The following is a 17,604-nucleotide window of genomic DNA, read 5'->3' as shown; positions in this document are numbered from 1 at the left end:
CCAGGCCTCCTGGCCTCTTTCATGTTAGCTTTTGGGTCCTGTGACTCAGACCCCAAACCTAGATATGACTGGGTCCCAAAGACAGACTCCAATGCTGAGAAGACCGGAGCTGTTCCACATTCCCACCCCAGCCCACATGACATCCAGTCCATCACTGGGAAGTGAGCAGGAGAATCCTATGGTCAGCCAGATTTGTGCTGGTCAGCCCCTCAGGGGAAGCCGACAGACAGCACCCCATGCCTGGAGCTTGTGCATAGGTATCTGGTGGTGTGTGACTGTGGAACTGGGATTTAGGAAGATCATTTCTCTAGGGAACTCTTTGAGTCTTTAATGGGGACCCACCTGTGCAGCTGGGAAGGCAGGCAGGGGACTCACAGGTGAGCCCTGCATCACTAAGCCTCTGGCTCCAAGTTCATTTGCTTTCTGCACATAAGGAATGGCAGTGCAACTAATAGTACCAAGCAGGCAGGAACTTGGGGTGAAAGAAGAGGCACTATAACCTGACTGCATCCCGGAGCGGGAAACATGGCATCTGCCCTGAGATAGCCAGATCAAATCCACAGACAGGAAGGAAGCATTATTTCCCTCATGCCAAATCCAGAGAGCTGAGGGGAACCATTAGCTCTCGGGTAGTAGGGGAGATGTGCAGGGGGAGAGAGAAGTAGGGAAAATAATGGAATCATGAGGGATCTAGAACAGAAAGAGGCCTTCAATCATTTACCCCACAGAAGCTGACTGAGCATCCGCCAAGTGTGGACCATGGCGCTGAGTCCTCGGAAAACAGTGAAGAATCCTGCCCTGGAGAACCTGATTACCTGCGTCATAAAGACCTCAAGTTCTGGGGAGCAACAACCAGATTACATCTTATCCTCTTTTTACACAGCACCATGCTCAGCAGGAATTCAATGGATGTGTTGACAAATGAATATAGGAACGGGGGCCTAGGAGGGTAACTCTTAGTGAACTCACACCCTGGTTTTTGAAGTTTAGGGTCAGCTGGGCAGGGGAAGTCTATGGATAGAGAGACAAAGAAAGCCATAGATCAAGACATCATTGAAAGCTGCTAAAAGAAGAGATATTAAAAGTCCTCATCACAAGAAGTTTTGTTAACTATGTATGGTGACAGATGTTAACTAGACTTACTGTGGTGACCATTTCACAATGTGTACAAACATCAAATAATTATGTTGTACATCTGGAAATGATGTTACATGTCAATTACATCGCAATAAAAAAAGGCATCACAACAGAGACCAAAAAAGGGTCTTCATAAAACTCAACAATTGCTTCCACTAATAACAACTACTACTTCTGATAAGATTCCTAGTAAAACAGGGACACCTGGGTGGCTCAGTTGGTTAAACGTCTGCCTTCGGCTCAGGTCATGATGGGATCCTGGGATGGAGCTGTGTTGGACTCTTGGCTCAGCAGGGAGTCTGCTTCTCCCTCTGCCTGCCGCTCCCCCTGCTTGTGCTCTCTCTCTTTCTGTCAAATAAATAAAATCTTAAAAAAAAAAATCCCTAGTAAAACAGAAATTCAAGGACATTTCATTCACATCAGAAAGACTAATCAACTACCAGCGTTGCATTTAATGGTGAAATAATAAAGCCATTCTCATTCAAGTTGGGGAAAGAAAGAATGCCCTTTGTTACCACTCCTACTTAATGCTGTTTTAGGTATCCTAACCAACACATGAGGGCAAGAAGAAATGAGACAAACTGCGGACAGGTAAAGACAAAATAATTATTTGTCAATGATGTATCTGGTCACTAAGAAAGCAAGAGGATCAACTACCATTGTTAAAATACACAATTTCAACTCAGTGGTTAAATTAATATATAAAAATCAGAGACGCCTGGGTGGCTCAGTCGGTTAAGCGGCTGCCTTCGGCCCGAGTCATGATCCCAGGGTCCTGGGATCGAGTCCCACATCGGGCTCCTTGCTCAGCAGGGAGCCTGCTTCTCCCTCTCTCTCCCTCTGCTTGTGCTCTCTCTGTCAAATAAATAAAATCTTTAAAAAATATAATATATAAAAATCAGTAACCAGATAGAGAACACATTGAGAAGAGAGTCTTTATACCAGCAAGATTTTTATTAAAAACAATGAGTAAACTTATGACTTGAGCAAAATCTAGATCAAGAATTCTACAAAATAAGAAGACTGAAATACAATCAGATAAATGGAAAGGATGGCATTTTCCCAGATTATTGGGCTTAACATGGGGGAAAATGTCAGTTCTGCCCACACTGACCTAGAAATTAACAAAATCATCATCAAAATGATAAACAAAATCATTAAGGAAATATTTAAATCCAGTCGCTAAGAATGTGACATTAACACAGAAACAGGTAAGCAGATCCACGGAACAAAATGGGAAGTGCAGAGGCAGAGGGAGGGCACTCATGTGCTCGTGGTGCGTGCATCCGTGGGTGTGAGAGAATATGTGTGTGTAATGATATGCTAAAAACAAAGAGCATCACAAGTCAATGGAGAAAAGCTGGCCCAGGACGGTTACACCGGACAGGGCAGCCATCGGCATTTAGAGGCTCCCCAGAGTCGAGCCCTGGCTAGGCACACAGGCAAAGGGTCCAGTGAGGGGACGCATCACAGGCAGCATGGACTCCAAGTGGACCTGCCTCAGACACACGCATCCAGAAACAATCTGGATCACTGCTATTCAACAGAAACAGTGTGAACCACATATCTAATTTGAAGTTTTCTAATAGCCGCATTAAAAAATAAAGAAAAGAAACAGGTGAAATTAATGATATATTTAAATTAACCCAATACATCCAAAGCATTACCATCTCAACAGGTAATCAGTATAAAAAGTTATTCATTCTTTTTTCATACTTAGTTTTCAAAATCTGTCATGTATTTTCCACTCACCTGACATCTCACTTTGGATACTAAATTTGCATCAAAACAGTTGATTTATAGTTCAATTTCATATTATTTATAGTTGAGAAAGGAGATCCACATGCCCAAGGTGTTCCAAACACACTTAAAAGTTTCCCAATAACTGGATCAATTATCAGTTTTTAAATTTTAATTCAAATTATAAAGTTCACTTCCTAAGTCACCCTAGCCACATTTCAAGTGCTGAAAACCCAGCCATACGTGGCCAATGGCTAATGAATTAGACAACAGAAGTCCAGAATCTTTCACTGCAACTCAAATCTCCAAGGTCTCACCCTCACCACCACGCCTTTTAGAGACTCAGAGTCACCATGACCTTTAATACATCTGGAATCAAACCCAAATTCCTCCATCTGTTGGTTATGCAATCATGGGTAAGTTTCTTAAGCACGCTGAGCTTCAGTTTTCTCACCTATAAAATGGGGATGATGCTTGCCCATCTTGTGAATTTCTGAAGATTAAATGTAAAATTACCAATGAGGCCTGGCTCACAGAAGGCATTATATATTAGTTCTCTTCCCCTTAGATCTGTATAGTATTTATGAAGTGTTTTCCAATTTACTCTTTTATTGGCTTCCGACAATAGGATGGTAGGGTGCAAGTATTATTAGCCCCATTTAAAGATGAGAAAACCAAGTTCAAAGAAGTTAAGGGAACAGCTCAAAGTCCTACACTGGTGATGGTGCAGGAACTCTAACCCCAGTACATCTGGCTCTGGGTCCATTGCTTCTCCCATTGCCAGCACAGCGTTCCAGCCTCAGCTGTGCCTCAGGCTCCAGCTGCCTCTGCCCTACAATCCAAGAGGAGGGTGGGGAGCCCTGGAAGTATAGGGCCACGGGACTCCTCCCAGGCGGCCTGCCCTGGCCTCAAGGAAGACTCAGTCTCTCCTCCGCCTCTTCCTGGCAGCTGGTCAGGAGCCTGCAGGGCCTGGCCATCTCCCTGTCTCAGGGCAGACTCAGGACCCCCCCTGACGTCCTTCTTCAGAGCTACAGAGAACAAAGAGGAAGGAACCAACCACTCCTCAAAGGGGCAAAAGAAAAGGACCCAAGCGAATGAGTTAGGCTCAGCTTCTATCAAAATGAATGCAGATGATCTTACTGTTCTCTGGACTTACTGAGAAGGGAGACTACATCAGCCACCACCCCAAAGCCTCTGATGGAATTCTTCAATTCCACACAGCAGTGAGAACTAACGATGGACAACTACACACAGCAACGTCGTGAATCAAGTGGGGAAGGCTAAGCAAAAGAAGCCTAACCCCCTAAGGGGGGCAGATTGGGTAATTCCATTTATGTGAAATTCTAAAACAGTCAAACAAATTTATGCTCAAAGACTTTCAGGAGAGTGGTTATCCTTGGTTAGGGAGTGTGGAGTAGATGGGAGAGGGGCCAGGGGGCTTCTGGGGAGCTGGTGCTGTTCTGTTTCCGGCCCCAAGTGCTGGGCACATGACTGTGTTTGTGAAAATTCACGTGCACTTTTCTGTATAGTTATGCTGCAAGAAAACTTTATACTAACTTTCTGGGGTGATGGAAATGTTCAATAACTCAATCCAAGTAGTGGTTATATGGGTATAGGTTTATGTTAAATGTCATTGACCTATTCACTAAGGTTGAATTTTACTGATTATAAATGAAACATAGGCAGTTACACCCCAAAAAGAGTCTCAGGAACATCATATAATTGTCCCTCCTAAATTTAAACAACTCTAAACTCACTAGCTTAGCCTCAAGGTCTTATAAAAAAAATTTAGTTTATAAATATTAAATACCTACTTGAACCTTAAGGTGTCACAAAATCAAATGACACTCTAGTATATAACTATAGTGCTCTAAAATGTTTCTTAAATGTATTTATTATCTTAATAGATGGTGCTACACACCTTCCTTCAAGGATACCTTGCTTGGGGTACCTGGCTGGTACAGTTGGTGAAGCGCTCGACTCTTGGTTTCCACTCAGGTCATGATCTCATGGGTCATGGGCATGACCTCATGGGTCATGGGATCAAATCCCGTGACTGGCTACCTGCTCAGCACAGAGTCTGCTTGAGATTCTCTCTCCCTCCGCCCCTCCCACTTGTGCATGCTCTCTCTCTCTCTCCCCCAAATAAATAAATCTTTAAAAAAAAAACAAAGATACCTTGCTTAAGATAATATTTTACTTCCAAGCCTTTTCCCTTCCCAATTGGAAGTATGAAAGAAGGCTTAGCTCAGGCAAAAATGCTCACAGATTTCAAGCTTGTAAGGTCAAAATCAATGAGCCTTTAAATCAAAGCACTTGCCTTTTAGAAAACATTGTATTAAATGCAGACATTGAAAACATTAGACTATTGACTCTTTGGGTTTCCAAAATAATGCAAGAAAACTCCCCCAAGAGATCAATAGGACAACTACTGGTCCCTTAATTTGTCTATAAATCTCAATGTGCTAAACAAATACTGTATTTTAGCACCTGAGTGTTTATTGATATAGAATCTTAGCCAGGTAAATTAAATTCCCTACAAATTTTACTATCAACTCAGGAACACTATTTTTAGGCTCTTGAATGTCCTTAAGTTCTTTAAGTAACTGCCCCAGTTCAGCCTTTCAATATCTGCTAAGGCCTAGAGTGTTGACTTTTATTCTGAGGTCCAACCTCCCAAGGCCAACCACTGAGAATATCTGCAAAACAAGAATACTTATTTCAATATAGTCAATAATAGTAACAACTTTGTATGGTCACAGATGTTAACCATACTTACTGTGGCGAACTTTTCATAGTGTATATAATTGTCAAATCACTATGTTGTACACCTGAAACTAATGTAATATTATATGAATTATACTTCAATTAAAAATGTTTTTAAATGGGGTGCCTGGGTGGCTCAGTTGTTAAGCGTCTACCTTCAGCTCAAGTCATAATCCCAGGGTCCTGGGATTGAGCCCTGCATCAGGCTCACTGCTCAGCAGGAAGCCTGCTTCTCCCTCCCCCGCTCCCCCTGCTTGTGTTCCCTCTCTCCCTATATCTCTCTCTGTCAAATAAATATAAAAAAGTTTTTTAAGTAAAATCTACTTATTTCATATTGTGAAATTCCCATTGGCCCCCAGAGGCACCTAATGCACTTTAAAACATTAACAAATTTTTGGTGCCTGGGTGGCTCAGATGGTTAAGCGTCTGCCTTCGGCTCAGGTCATGATCCCAGGGTCCTGGGATCGAGTCCTGCATCGGGCTCCCTGCTCCTTGGGAGCCTGCTTCTCCCTCTGCCTCTCTCTCTCTCTCTCTCTCTCTCTGTCCCTCATGAATAAATAAATAAAATCTTTAAAAAAAATAAAACATTAACAAATTTCACCAAACCGATTAAACAATGGCACATGAATAAAGTGTCACTTGTCTTATGAGAAATGAAGAACTTCTAGAACATGAACCTAAATTCTAGTGTCCTGAGGGAGGGGCTACAAACTATGGAAAAGAGGAACATAACTCTTGCAAAGAGTTTGCCTTGCAAAGGAATTTCCTGGGGGGAGTGTTCTGAAGAGGAACAGCAGTGATCCCAAAGGGACCACGGTGACCTAAAACAGCCCTGGCCAGCATCATTTTCAAACCAGGCCATACCCTGTGACAGTCAGTCTGACATTCACATTGTCCACATCCTCTCAATGCAGCTTGTTAATGAATGGCCTAAGTTAAAACAAGTGACAAAGGTATGCCAGTACTTGTTGGGATGACAAGAGAAAAAAACCTTTTCTCTCTCAGTAATACACATGTAAGTGATATAACTGACTCTTAGGCTTATTTTTTCATCAGAATAACATTCTTTTTTTTAAAGATTTTTATTTATTTATTTGACAGAGAAAGAGCACAAGCAGGAGGAGCAGCAGGCAGAGGGAGAGGGAGAAGCAGAGTCCCGGCTGAGCACAAAGCCCAACACAGGACTCGATCCCAGGACCCTGGGATCATGACCTGAGCTGAACGCAGACCCTTAACTGACCAAGCCACCCAGGTTCCCCCAGAATAACATTCTTGAGCAAAGACAATTTTTGGATAAACTATGCTTCTGGTCCACCTCCTAGATTATAATTCAGTGGATTCACACACAATCAAAGCCCAAGTCCTTCACGCAAAGAGGGTCTTACCTGTGAAAAATTCAGCCCATTTAGTGGATGGCACTGCTCTTCCACCTTTTCCACGGCCCCAGTCTGCTTCCTCAGCCGCTCGGCCTCCTGGGCAAGGTACAGGTCTAAGACAGGCACCCCACGGGACTTAACATCCACTTCCGTCAGGGAGTTGACCATGAGCATCACCCAGATGGGCCTCTTCCGTTCCCAGTTCCCCGCAATGGCATTGAAGAGGTAGTCGGCATAGAGACCTTTGCCACGCTGGTCTGGGGTCATCCACGAGGGCATCATGAGCTTGACGTACTCCAGGTGGCGCTTAAGGCGGCAGTAGATGTCCCGGGGGAGCACGTCCTGGAGGTTCTCTCCCTGTGGCAGCATCTGACAGCTAGTGAGGGCTGAGACCGTGTAGGGGTCGGTGAGGTCCAGCTCGAAGTACACAATGCTACTCTGTTGAAAAGCCTCCTTGGAGTTGTCCGGGATGAAGTCCCACACCCGAGTGTATGGAACATGGATCGTGCCAAAGAAGTAAGACGGCGGGTTTCGCTTTATGGTCCACAAGAAGGAATTCAATTCACTTTGCTGAAAGGAACAGAAAGGACACTAAGTCACTATATGGACGGTCAGAAACCCAGCAGGAGAAAACGAATTACAGAGACGAGTCACACAGCAGGAGAAAAATGATCAGAGTCAGATTTAGACTTCTGAGTCTAGGTACATTCACCTGCCAGCAGCAGGAGTCCTCGAGGCAGCATTTTCCCCCTTTTCCACCAAAATGCTGATTGAAGTCGAAAAAGCAATAGCCGTCCTTGAGTTTGCCCTAGCAATGAACTGGGCCGGAGGTAAGGCAGGGAATCTCAAGAGGCTCCACAGCCACACCTGGTACAGATAAGGGGACACCTGAAAAGACCACTGGTACCTCCCAGGCAGGAGACTGATGGTGTCTGCGGCTTTGGATCTCAAACCCAACATTCCCAAAAGCCGTGGCTCTCAATGGCTGCACATTCTCTCCCAGCAGCTACAGGCTTAGAAGCGGTGAGCATCCACCCGAGGCCAAGCCACGGTGCCCTCAGTGTCTCAGTCTCGACAGTGGGCATTTACGACGTGTCTGTTTATTAAGAGACCCCGTATAAAAACGTGCACAGGGCAGCCCTCCAGGACTTCGAGTCTCAAAGTCAGATAGACTCATGAGGTGAACCATGCGTCAAGCAACCCAGAAATGTGAAAATCCAGGTTTACAGAAAAGACATTTCTTTACAAAAAAAGCTTTAATTTCAGCAGCCTTTTAAGTAACATGCTTTCCTGGATTGCAGAGTTTCAACTTACCATCAGCTCTCATTATTGTCATCGTCATGTTCTATAAAAACACTGAACTACCGAATAATGAACTGCTGCTCCTAGGAGAAATACAAGGGTTAGGTTCCTACAAGCCTCCGGTCACAACATTTTCATTCTCAGATCAACGCATAGCCCTGTTTTGTATGTGCTTCCGTTGAAAAGCACCTTATTGAATACATGTCGTTGATTCATGAACACTGAACTCATGGCCAACAGCATTACAACTCATGCCTGAACGAAGCTCATCTAACACATCCATTTTCTCCCTAAGGCATGTCACAGCCTCCTTGTGCTTAGGAACACGAGATGGTCTCTGTGCTTGGTTATTTTAAACAGTGAGATCACCCACAAGAAGCATAAAATGCAAAAAACGTAGCATTCAGTAGACCACCAAAAGGACACTTGTTCACCTGTTACTTGTTGAGAGCTGAAACACAGCACAGCATCAATTTATTCGACCTCAGCTGGGAGTGTGTGCATCGGGCAACTCAAATTTTCCCCAGCTCTGGGAATGGCTGCACATGACCACGAAAGTGCCACAAGCATAGGGGTTACAAATCAATTTTAGCATGCAGGCCAATTCACAAATATGAAATCTACAAATAATGAGGATCAGCCGTATTTGCATTTGTGTGTTAATGGTTTAAGTAAGCAGCATCTACCTATTTTCAAATGAAATGTTACACAGAATCTCACGATCTAAGGCAAAAGCTGGTTGATGCAGGGGCCCCATTCTCACAGCCTTCAACCTTCTCTTCTCCTCCTGCCCCCTGGCCACCTTCCACAAAAACACCTTCTGACCACTCAGAGGAGGGCAGAGAACACAAGGGTTGGGCATGAGGTAATGGTGGGGGAAGGTGGGCAGCAAATAGGCTCACAGCTCTGGATAAACACTATTGGCTAAAGCAGCCTGAGCCAGTGCGGGCCACCTGGGAGCAGGCCTAGTGTTCCAGAACAAGCTTTTAAAAAGCAACTACAAATCTTGAGTTTAAATAAAACATTCCAATTGGAGGGGTGCCTGGGTGGCTCAGTCGGTTAAGCGTCTGCCTTCAACTCAGGTCATGATCCCAGGGTCCTGGGATGGAGCCCCGCATCGGGCTCCCTGCTCAGCAGGGAATCTGCTTCTCCCTCTACCCCTCCCCACTGCACGTGATCTCCCCCCCATAAATAAATAAAGTCTTAAAAAAAAAATTCTCTCTCCCTCTGCCACTCCCTCCCAGCTCACACATTCTCTCTCTCAAAAAAAAAAAAAAAAAAAATCCAATTGGAATGTGTTTTGCCTCCATTTTCTTAAATGCCTTGCAAGCCAAACAGAACATATCTCACTAGCCCCCAGCCTGTGACCTTGTTTTTTTCTTTTTAAGTATTTAACTTACAGTTCTGCTCACACACACCTTTTCAAGACTGCACTAATTGGTAACAAGAGCCTAAATTCTGCTTCTGTCTCAGCTACCTCCCTGAGATTTTTAAAAGCCACTTCATTTCTCTCTACCTCAGATTCCCCATCTTTAAAAGTTAGGTAACAATATCTGTCATAGGTTATGGGAGTAAACAAACTAGACAGGTAATTGTTAAATGAATGAAAAATGAAAGAAAGAATGTATTTTTAAAACTTATTAATGATTGAATTGATATTAAGAGATGAATCAAATCCAGGGTCTCCAGCCAGCCCTCAGGCACCCTCTTACGGAGTAATGACTGTCTCCAGGGTTATTTAAATACATCAAAAAGCCAAACTGAAACTCTATCCAAAACAATGGCTGCCAAGGTTAATTAAGCAGTCAAATGCCTCACTGTTTGTTAGAATTAAATCAAGCCAGTAGAAAAACACTGGTTAACTAGATGCTAATCAAATCAAAAGCCAAGACTGACAGTTATGCTTTGGTTCATTTAAGATGGGTCACAAAATGATTACCTATAAAGGCAATTGGTTTGGTAGAGTGGTCTTCTAGGCAGACGTTTATTTTGGTTTATTTGTTCATTTTATGGGGAAGTTGCTAACTGAAGGGCCCTGGATGGTGATATGACTGGGCACCGCTGACCTATAGAGGGATCTGCTCACACAAGCTCCTCACAGTCTAGCAAAGGACTTCTACACAGTTTCCAAATGGGAGACAGAGCAAAGAGCTACAATGCTATTATTAAACCCGTGAGTACCCTAACTCATTGTCATCTATCAGGAGACTATGATATTAAATATATTCCCAGGAAAATCCAACCCATACTACAGGGTCATGGTTGGGGTTGGGGGAAAGGCAGAGTGGGAGGGGTGGTTTCATTTCACTTTGGTTTTGGTTTGTTTCTTCCCCCAATACCCTTAATCTCCCTAAAGTCTCATCCTACCTCAAAATACTTACACTTCTCTTTATTTTTTTTAAGATTTATTTATTTATTTATATACGAGAGAGGGAGAGAGCACAAGCAGGGGCAGGGGAAGAGGGAGAGAGAGAAGCAGTCTCCCCACTGAGCGGGGAGCCCAACGCGGGGCTCGATCTCAGGACCCCAGGATCATGACCTGAGCCGAAGACAGAGGCTTAACTGAATGAGCCACCCAGGTGCCCCTTTAACTTCTCTTTAAACAAAATCTGTTCAACTATATGTATCCATTTTTATTAATTATTTATTGCTGCCTTTTTCAATTAGTCTAGAAATGGAGTTGTTGGGGTGCCTGGGTGGCTCAGTCATTAAGTGGCTGCCTTCGGCTCAGGTCATGATCCCAGGGTCCTGGGATCGAGTCCCACATCGGGCTCACTGCTCCTTGGGGAGCCTGCTTCTCCCTCGCCCACTCCCCCTGCCTGTGTCCCCTCTCTCACTGTCTCTGCCAAATAAATAAATAAAATCTTTTTTTAAAAAAATAGAAATGCAGTTGTTGTACAATCTTTTTGCTGAAAACTGCTCATATTAAAAAAAAAAAAAAAAAGACTCACGTTCTGGCATCCAGCCACACAGTAACAATAATGACGCTAAGAATAATAATGGTCACTGTGCACCAGGGACAATCCAAGCATTGCACATGAATGCTCCTACTACATGTGTTCAACGTGCATTTACCCCACAATTATCTATGCAGCAAAAAGTCTTTATTTCCTTTATGTGTCAGGCACTGTTGTAGGCAGGAGATGCTGGGGTATTCTAGGGCACTAGAAATACAACAGAGAATGAAAAACAGGTCCCTGCCTCAGGTATGTCAGTGATATCTGTTGTGGAGAAGATGAAAGCAGGAAAGGGAACAGGGAATACGGGTGCAGGAGATATTCAGCCTTAAATAAGGTGATCAGAAAATCACGGAATGTCTGGTAGGAGATTTAGGCCTTGCTGTGAAGGGAGGTGAAAAGGCAAAGCAGGGGGATGTCTGAGAGAAGAGCATTTCCTCCAGGAGGAGGGAACAGCAGTGCAAAAACCCTGGTTCTAGGTTCTAGGAAGGTTCTAGCAAGGATGTCATCATAACTACAGCAGGATGAGAGAAGAGCAAAGCAGGGGGAAAGGTCAGAGAGGTGAGCAAGGCCAGGCCACGCTGGAGCTAGGGCAGGTTTCTGTGAGAGGAACAATAGGAGCCGACCTAACGCGTAAACAGGATCACTCTGGTGGCCGTGAGAAGTAGACTATGGAGGCATGAGGACAGACACGAGAAAGTCAGTTAGGACATTACCAAAAGTATCCAAGAGAGAGAACACAGTGTTAGTGACAGAACTGAGATGTGATGGATATATTCTGGAAGCTAGAACTAATAGGACTTGCCGAGGAATTGGTTAATTAAAAGGCTGAATTTGCCATCAACCGAGAGAGGAGAGACGGGGTGGAGCAGGAGCAGAGGGAAAGGTCAGAAGTCTGGCTTGGGCCCTGCTGAGTCGAGATATCAAGCAAACAACCAAGTGGGGAGGTTGAGCTAGGAGGTGGATGCAGGAGTCTGGACTTTCAGAGAGGCCTGGGCCAGAGATAAACACGAGGTACTGTCACCATTTAGACGTTATTTAAAGTCATGGGACTGAGTAAGATTTCCGAGGGACTATGTGTAAATTGGGGGGGAAAAAGTCTAGAAATAATCTAACCTTGCAAAGTCAAGGGAAAGAAGAGCAGCCAGCAAAAGAGAATGAGAGAAGTGACCATCGAGGTTGCTGAGAAAATCGAAAGAGTAGGAAGCCAACTGAAGACAGCGCTTCAAGGAGGAGAATGTAAGCAAGGGGTTCAGTGTGGCTGATGGGCAAAATGAGACAAGGATTTGAGAACTGGCCTCTTGAGGGAGCAATACTGAGGACACTGGGGACCTAAACAAGGAGAATTTTGGTAGCATGATGGGGTGAAAGCCTGCCAGGCACCCCTCATTCAGGAGAGAATCAGAAAAAAGGCAGTTGAGAAGATACACAACTAATTAAGATGCTGGCCATTTCCACATGCAGAAATGGAAACCTTGAGAGGATTAAGATGTTACCCAAGGTCCCCTAGCTGCTGAGTGAATTCGAAGCCAGGCAGGCTGAGCACTGGGTTTAAAACACCACAATATTCAACCTTAACACGCAACAGGCTATACTCATGATTCAGCATCCTATCTCTTTCCGTGAATACGCTAGTAAGTACACGGTGGCTCAGGAGCACTTCCTGACTCCGAATCTGAAAAGGCTCTGTCCAGGTCCCCTTCCCTAGCCCCATGGTCTCCCCAAATAAATCCACACCAACATTTTTTTTAAGATTTTATTTATTTATTTATTTACTTGAGAGAATGAGCCAGAGGGTGGGGAGGAGGCAGAAGGAAAGGAAAAGAGAGAAGCTCAAGCCGACTCCACGCTGAGCATGGAACCTGACACAGGGCTTGATCTCACAACCCTGAGATCATGACCTGAGCCAAACTCAAGAGTTGGACGCTTAACTGACTGAGCCACCCAGGCACCCACACACCATTTTTAAATCCTCAGATTGTCACCTTTTCCCACTCTGTCTTTTCTTTTTTTTTTTTTTAAGATTTTATTTATTTATTTCAGAGAGAGAGAGAATGAGAGATAGAAAGCACGAGAGGGAAGAGGGTCAGAGGGAGAAGCAGACTCCCTGCTGAGCAGAGAGCCCGATGTGGGACTCGATCCCGGGACTCCAGGATCATGACCTGAGCCGAAGGCAGTCGCTTAACCAACTGAGCCACCCAGGCGCCCCCCACTCTGTCTTTTCAAAATAACACAATCTGGGGGGCTTTCCCACTTTTTTAAGGCAGGGGTTTTGAAGTGTTTTTAAAGAAACGTTCCTCATCTTATAGAGCTTCTTCAGTAAATGGAGCTCTGCTCTGACCAAGGGGGTACCCTCTGTCCCACGCGGCACCAGCAACCCCATCTGCCGGCCTCTGATGGCGCCCTCCCAGGCACGCCTTGGGTAGAGCATGAGGGGAAAGAAACGTCTTCAGGGCTTCGGATCCGGGAGCTCTCCCCATGCCTTTGCCCACCAGCAAGCCCCCAGGCCGCTGCTCAGGTCCGAGGGGTGCAACTGCCCCTGCCACCCTTATACTCAGGGGTGGGGCTGGTTTGTCTCCACAAAAGGAAAAGAACAAAATTGTTCTACTACCCCATTTCAGTGTAACTGTGGCCACCACGTGCTACTAGTTGAAGCCATGTGTTTTAACATTTGACTGAAGAGTGGGCGCCTGGATGGCTCAATGGGTTAAGTGTCTGCCTTCAGCTCAGGTCATGATCCCGGGGTCCTGGGATCGAGCCCGGCATCGGGCTCCCTGCTCGGCGGGGAGCCTGCTTCTCCCTCTGCCTGCGGCTCCCCCTGCTTGTGTGCTCTCTCTCTGTGTCAAATAAATAAATAAAATCTTAAAAAAAGAAAAAACCACATGACTGAACAGAATAAAAACTTAACACCATAAACACGTCCCTTCTGAACCTTGCTGCAACTGCCCTGAAAGAAAAAGACTCGCCATGGATGACAGACGCTGGATGACAGACGCAAGAAGCTACAAGTTCTGTCGACTGAATCACTGGCAATTTTAACACACACATCTGTAATCCATGCAATGAAACAAAGGAGCACAATGACAACTTGTGCAATGCAGGCTAAGTCCCTTAGCGGCTGCACCCCTCAGCTCCTCCCATCCCAGCCTCCTGGGGCCTGTGATAATGGCACTTTTCCAAAAGTACTCTTCAGCACACCAGCTAGGATGATACCAAAGTGAGTTGGCTTTAGTTGACACTCTTCATTCACAAATATTTATTGAGCATCTACTGCGGCCAGGGACTCTTCTAAGCACTGGGGAGGCAGCAGCAAGCCAAACAGACAAAAATTCCTACCCTTATGAAGATTACATGGAGGGGCGGGAGGGGGGAGGGAAGCAGAAGCAAACAAATTTTTATCAGTTAAGTGCTCCAGGAAAAAAATAAAGCAGGAAAGGCAGATAGGAGGGCAGGTGGGTCAGGGGGTTGACATAATCTTTAATAGATAATCAAGAAAGGTTTCTTTCAAAGAGTTTGAGCAAAGACCAGATGGAAGTATAGAAGCAAGCATGTGGGTATTTGGGGGAAGAAATAGCACATGTGAAAGAACAGAGGCAGGAATAATAAAGAATCCTTATTGAGTTCTGTTTGAGTGTAGATAAGGAAGAGACAACCTGCGTGGTGCTCAGCGCAAAGCCTGCAGGTTCTGCAGACAGACCAGCTCGGAAGAGCTCTCTGTAATGATTAACGAAAGTTGAACACAAAACCAGCTCTCAAGCCCCAGAATGCTACCCAGTAAGCCGCTGCACTGGATTGGAGGCTGGATTCCGGAGCTTTACAATCTCAAGACCCCAACCTCCTGGGGCACCCACCCACAGTCCTGCCACTGACTGACCTGACCTCGGCAGGGGATAAGACAGTTTGCCCACAGAACAGAACAGAGATTTTCACAAAATGTGGTCCAGGGACCTGAGGCTGTCCCCAAAACCCTTCCGAGCGGTCTGTAGAGTCCGAACTATTTCAGTAATAATACTAAGATATTTTCCTCTTAATGCTCTCATTCTCTCATAAGTGTATACAAATAGACTTTTCTAGAGGCTACAGGTGTGGCATAATATCACTGCTATGACAATTAATGGCATGTGTCCTTATGTATTCTTGTGTTTTACTAATATTTCCATTAACCCACATACATAAAGGCTCTTCGGAGTCCTCAATACTTTCTTAGAACACAGACGGGTCCTGAGACCAAAAAGTTTGAGAACTAGAGAGTAAAAAGGCCATGAAGACAGGTTCAAGAATCAAGAGAAACAAAGACGTTATCAAGACTCACTGGTCACACTATAATTACGAGTGGGTTTTCAACAGTGAAAAACGTTTGCTTTCATAGGAAAGGATGGATTTCTGCTTTGTGGAACAAGAGCGCAGCTGCCGTACGGTTCCTCTCCGGCGTCTGTGCCTCCCGCCTTCCTAGAGGGAGAGCCTCCGCGTGTCCGTAGCCTAGGACGCGTTAGGGAGCTCAGTGTGACTTCCCGCTAAACCCCGTGGGCCAGGAAGGCTCAATTAGGTCACCCTCTCCTTCGCTGTGGTTAGGACGATGAATAAAATTACCACTAGTCAGGGTGACGGGGCCCACGACGCTGCGCAGGTGTCACCGAAGGTGGGCAGATCTAGTGTTCGAGGGTGCACAAGCTACCCAAAGGACGGGCCTAGGATCACCCTCCCCAGCTCCAGAGATCCGGAGATCAGACCCACCAACACAAACACAAAATTCAAGCTCCAAGGAGCTCGGAAGAGAAGAACTTGAGAACGACAGAAAATTCCGAGCGTAAGAAAACTGATCAGGAGAAGGAAATCTCGATAGGCCAGTCTCGGAGGCGCAAGACCTGTCCTGTTTCCGCTCGGCTTCTGCTCCTGGAGGGCTGGGTGGACCGGGACAGGTCACCGGGACTCCCTCGCCTGAGTTCCCCTCACCTGCAAAACGCTGATGCGAATATCTAGGGAAGCGCGTGTGCGTGAACGCGAGGCTGTCAGATGTGGTTACTTCGCGAATGCGCTCTGTCACCTGGGGCACAAAGGTCCCTCTCTGAGCCTCAGTTTCCCAGATCGGTAAAACAAGGGGAATGGCTTCAGCTCCCCCAAATCCCTTCTAACTCGGGTATTGAATATATGAAGGTTAAGTCAAGCAGCTGCAGGGCGCTTTTACCATCTCGATAAAAGCAGGAGAAATTAAACGCTAGGCAAGAGAGGGCAGAACAAACTTCCAAAGTAAATGTGCCCAAGTCCCTGCACTGCTCGGTCGTCGAAGACTCATCCGCCCGACGTCCCCTGAAGCCCGCAAAGCAGGCTGGAGAGACCCTGGAGACCCCGCCGGGACTCACTACCTTCTGCTGCCCTGCCCAGTAGCGAGGGCTGGGGACAGGTCTCATTCGGCCGGGGGGCTGCGCCCCCCGCCAGAAAGGGGAACCCGGGGCCGCGGCGGGACGCACGGATCCGAGGGCGCGGTGCTTCGCAGGCCTGGGACGGTAACCACCCCCGCGAGGAGCGGAGAAGCCGCCTCGCCCGCGCCAGACGCGCGCCTTACCTGGGGCTTGAGCTCGCAGTTGGCGGAGGCAGACGCGCCGCGCCGCGGCGCTGCGCCGGGGGGCAGGAGGCAGAGGGTCGGCAGCAGGAACCAGCTCCAGGGACTCATCCTCCCCACCGCGGCTCGGAGCCCCGGGAGGCGGGGGTTGGGGGGGGAAGTAAGGCAGCAGTGACCGCACAGCCCGGCTAGCCGGCGGCCGCGGAGCTGCGGACTAGCGGGGCGCTCGCCATGGCGCGCGGGGGTCGGGGGCCCGGGGGTGGGGGGCGCTGGCCGGCAGCCCCGCGCCTGGCGTCGCCTCCCCCTGCAGCTCGCTCGGCCGCCCGCGGGCGGGGCTGGGGCGAGCCGGGCGGCGGCGGCCACGTGGGGCGGGGCCCTGACCTCCCACCCCCGACCCCGCTGCCCCTCAGTCCCGCTTCTCCCGCCCAAAGCCGGCGGGGGCCGCGGGCCACCGTGTGAGCCGGCCAGAAGGGAAGAGTCCAGTTCCAGCACCGTCTTCCAGCCTCGCGCAGAAATCCTATTGGCTCCTACCCTCACGTCTGTATTTAGGCTACCAGTTCTGAGGGTGGCTCTTGATGGAAAGAGACAGACCAAAGAAACAAATGATAGGCTTTTTTTTTTTTTTAAGGCAAGCTCATTTAAACAAAGGAAATGGCATTGAAGTTTTGTCTGTAAAAGAGGGGAATAGTCAGTGTGTGCATACACTTAAAAGTCCGGAACCACAGAGGCCGGCCCTCCATTAAGTGTCCTCTTAAGGGATGTGGGG

At 46.7% G+C, this 17,604-nt stretch overlaps 1 protein-coding gene across 2 annotated transcripts in view; it reads right to left on the bottom strand.

The window, feature by feature from the left end:
- TRABD2A (TraB domain containing 2A) overlaps positions 1–16,949 on the bottom strand; it is a 51,843-nt gene extending 34,894 nt beyond the window's left edge. For both annotated transcript variants that reach the window (XM_028122491.2, XM_028122492.2), the window contains exons 1-2: positions 16,842–16,949; positions 7,029–7,589 (exon numbers count right to left, since the gene is read on the bottom strand). In XM_028122491.2, coding sequence (XP_027978292.1) covers positions 7,029–7,589; positions 16,842–16,949 — 669 coding nt within the window. The remainder of the gene's footprint in view (positions 1–7,028; positions 7,590–16,841) is intronic.
- Between the last annotated feature and the right edge of the window lie 655 nt (positions 16,950–17,604).

The sequence above is a fragment of the Eumetopias jubatus genome, unplaced genomic scaffold, assembly GCF_037043125.1.
Source record: "Eumetopias jubatus isolate StellerSeaLion01/CBP00866 unplaced genomic scaffold, mEumJub1_p1.0 scaffold_9, whole genome shotgun sequence".
Taxonomy (NCBI): domain Eukaryota; kingdom Metazoa; phylum Chordata; class Mammalia; order Carnivora; family Otariidae; genus Eumetopias; species Eumetopias jubatus.
Note: the sequence above shows the minus strand (reverse complement) of the source record. Positions and strands in the feature narration are given on the sequence as shown.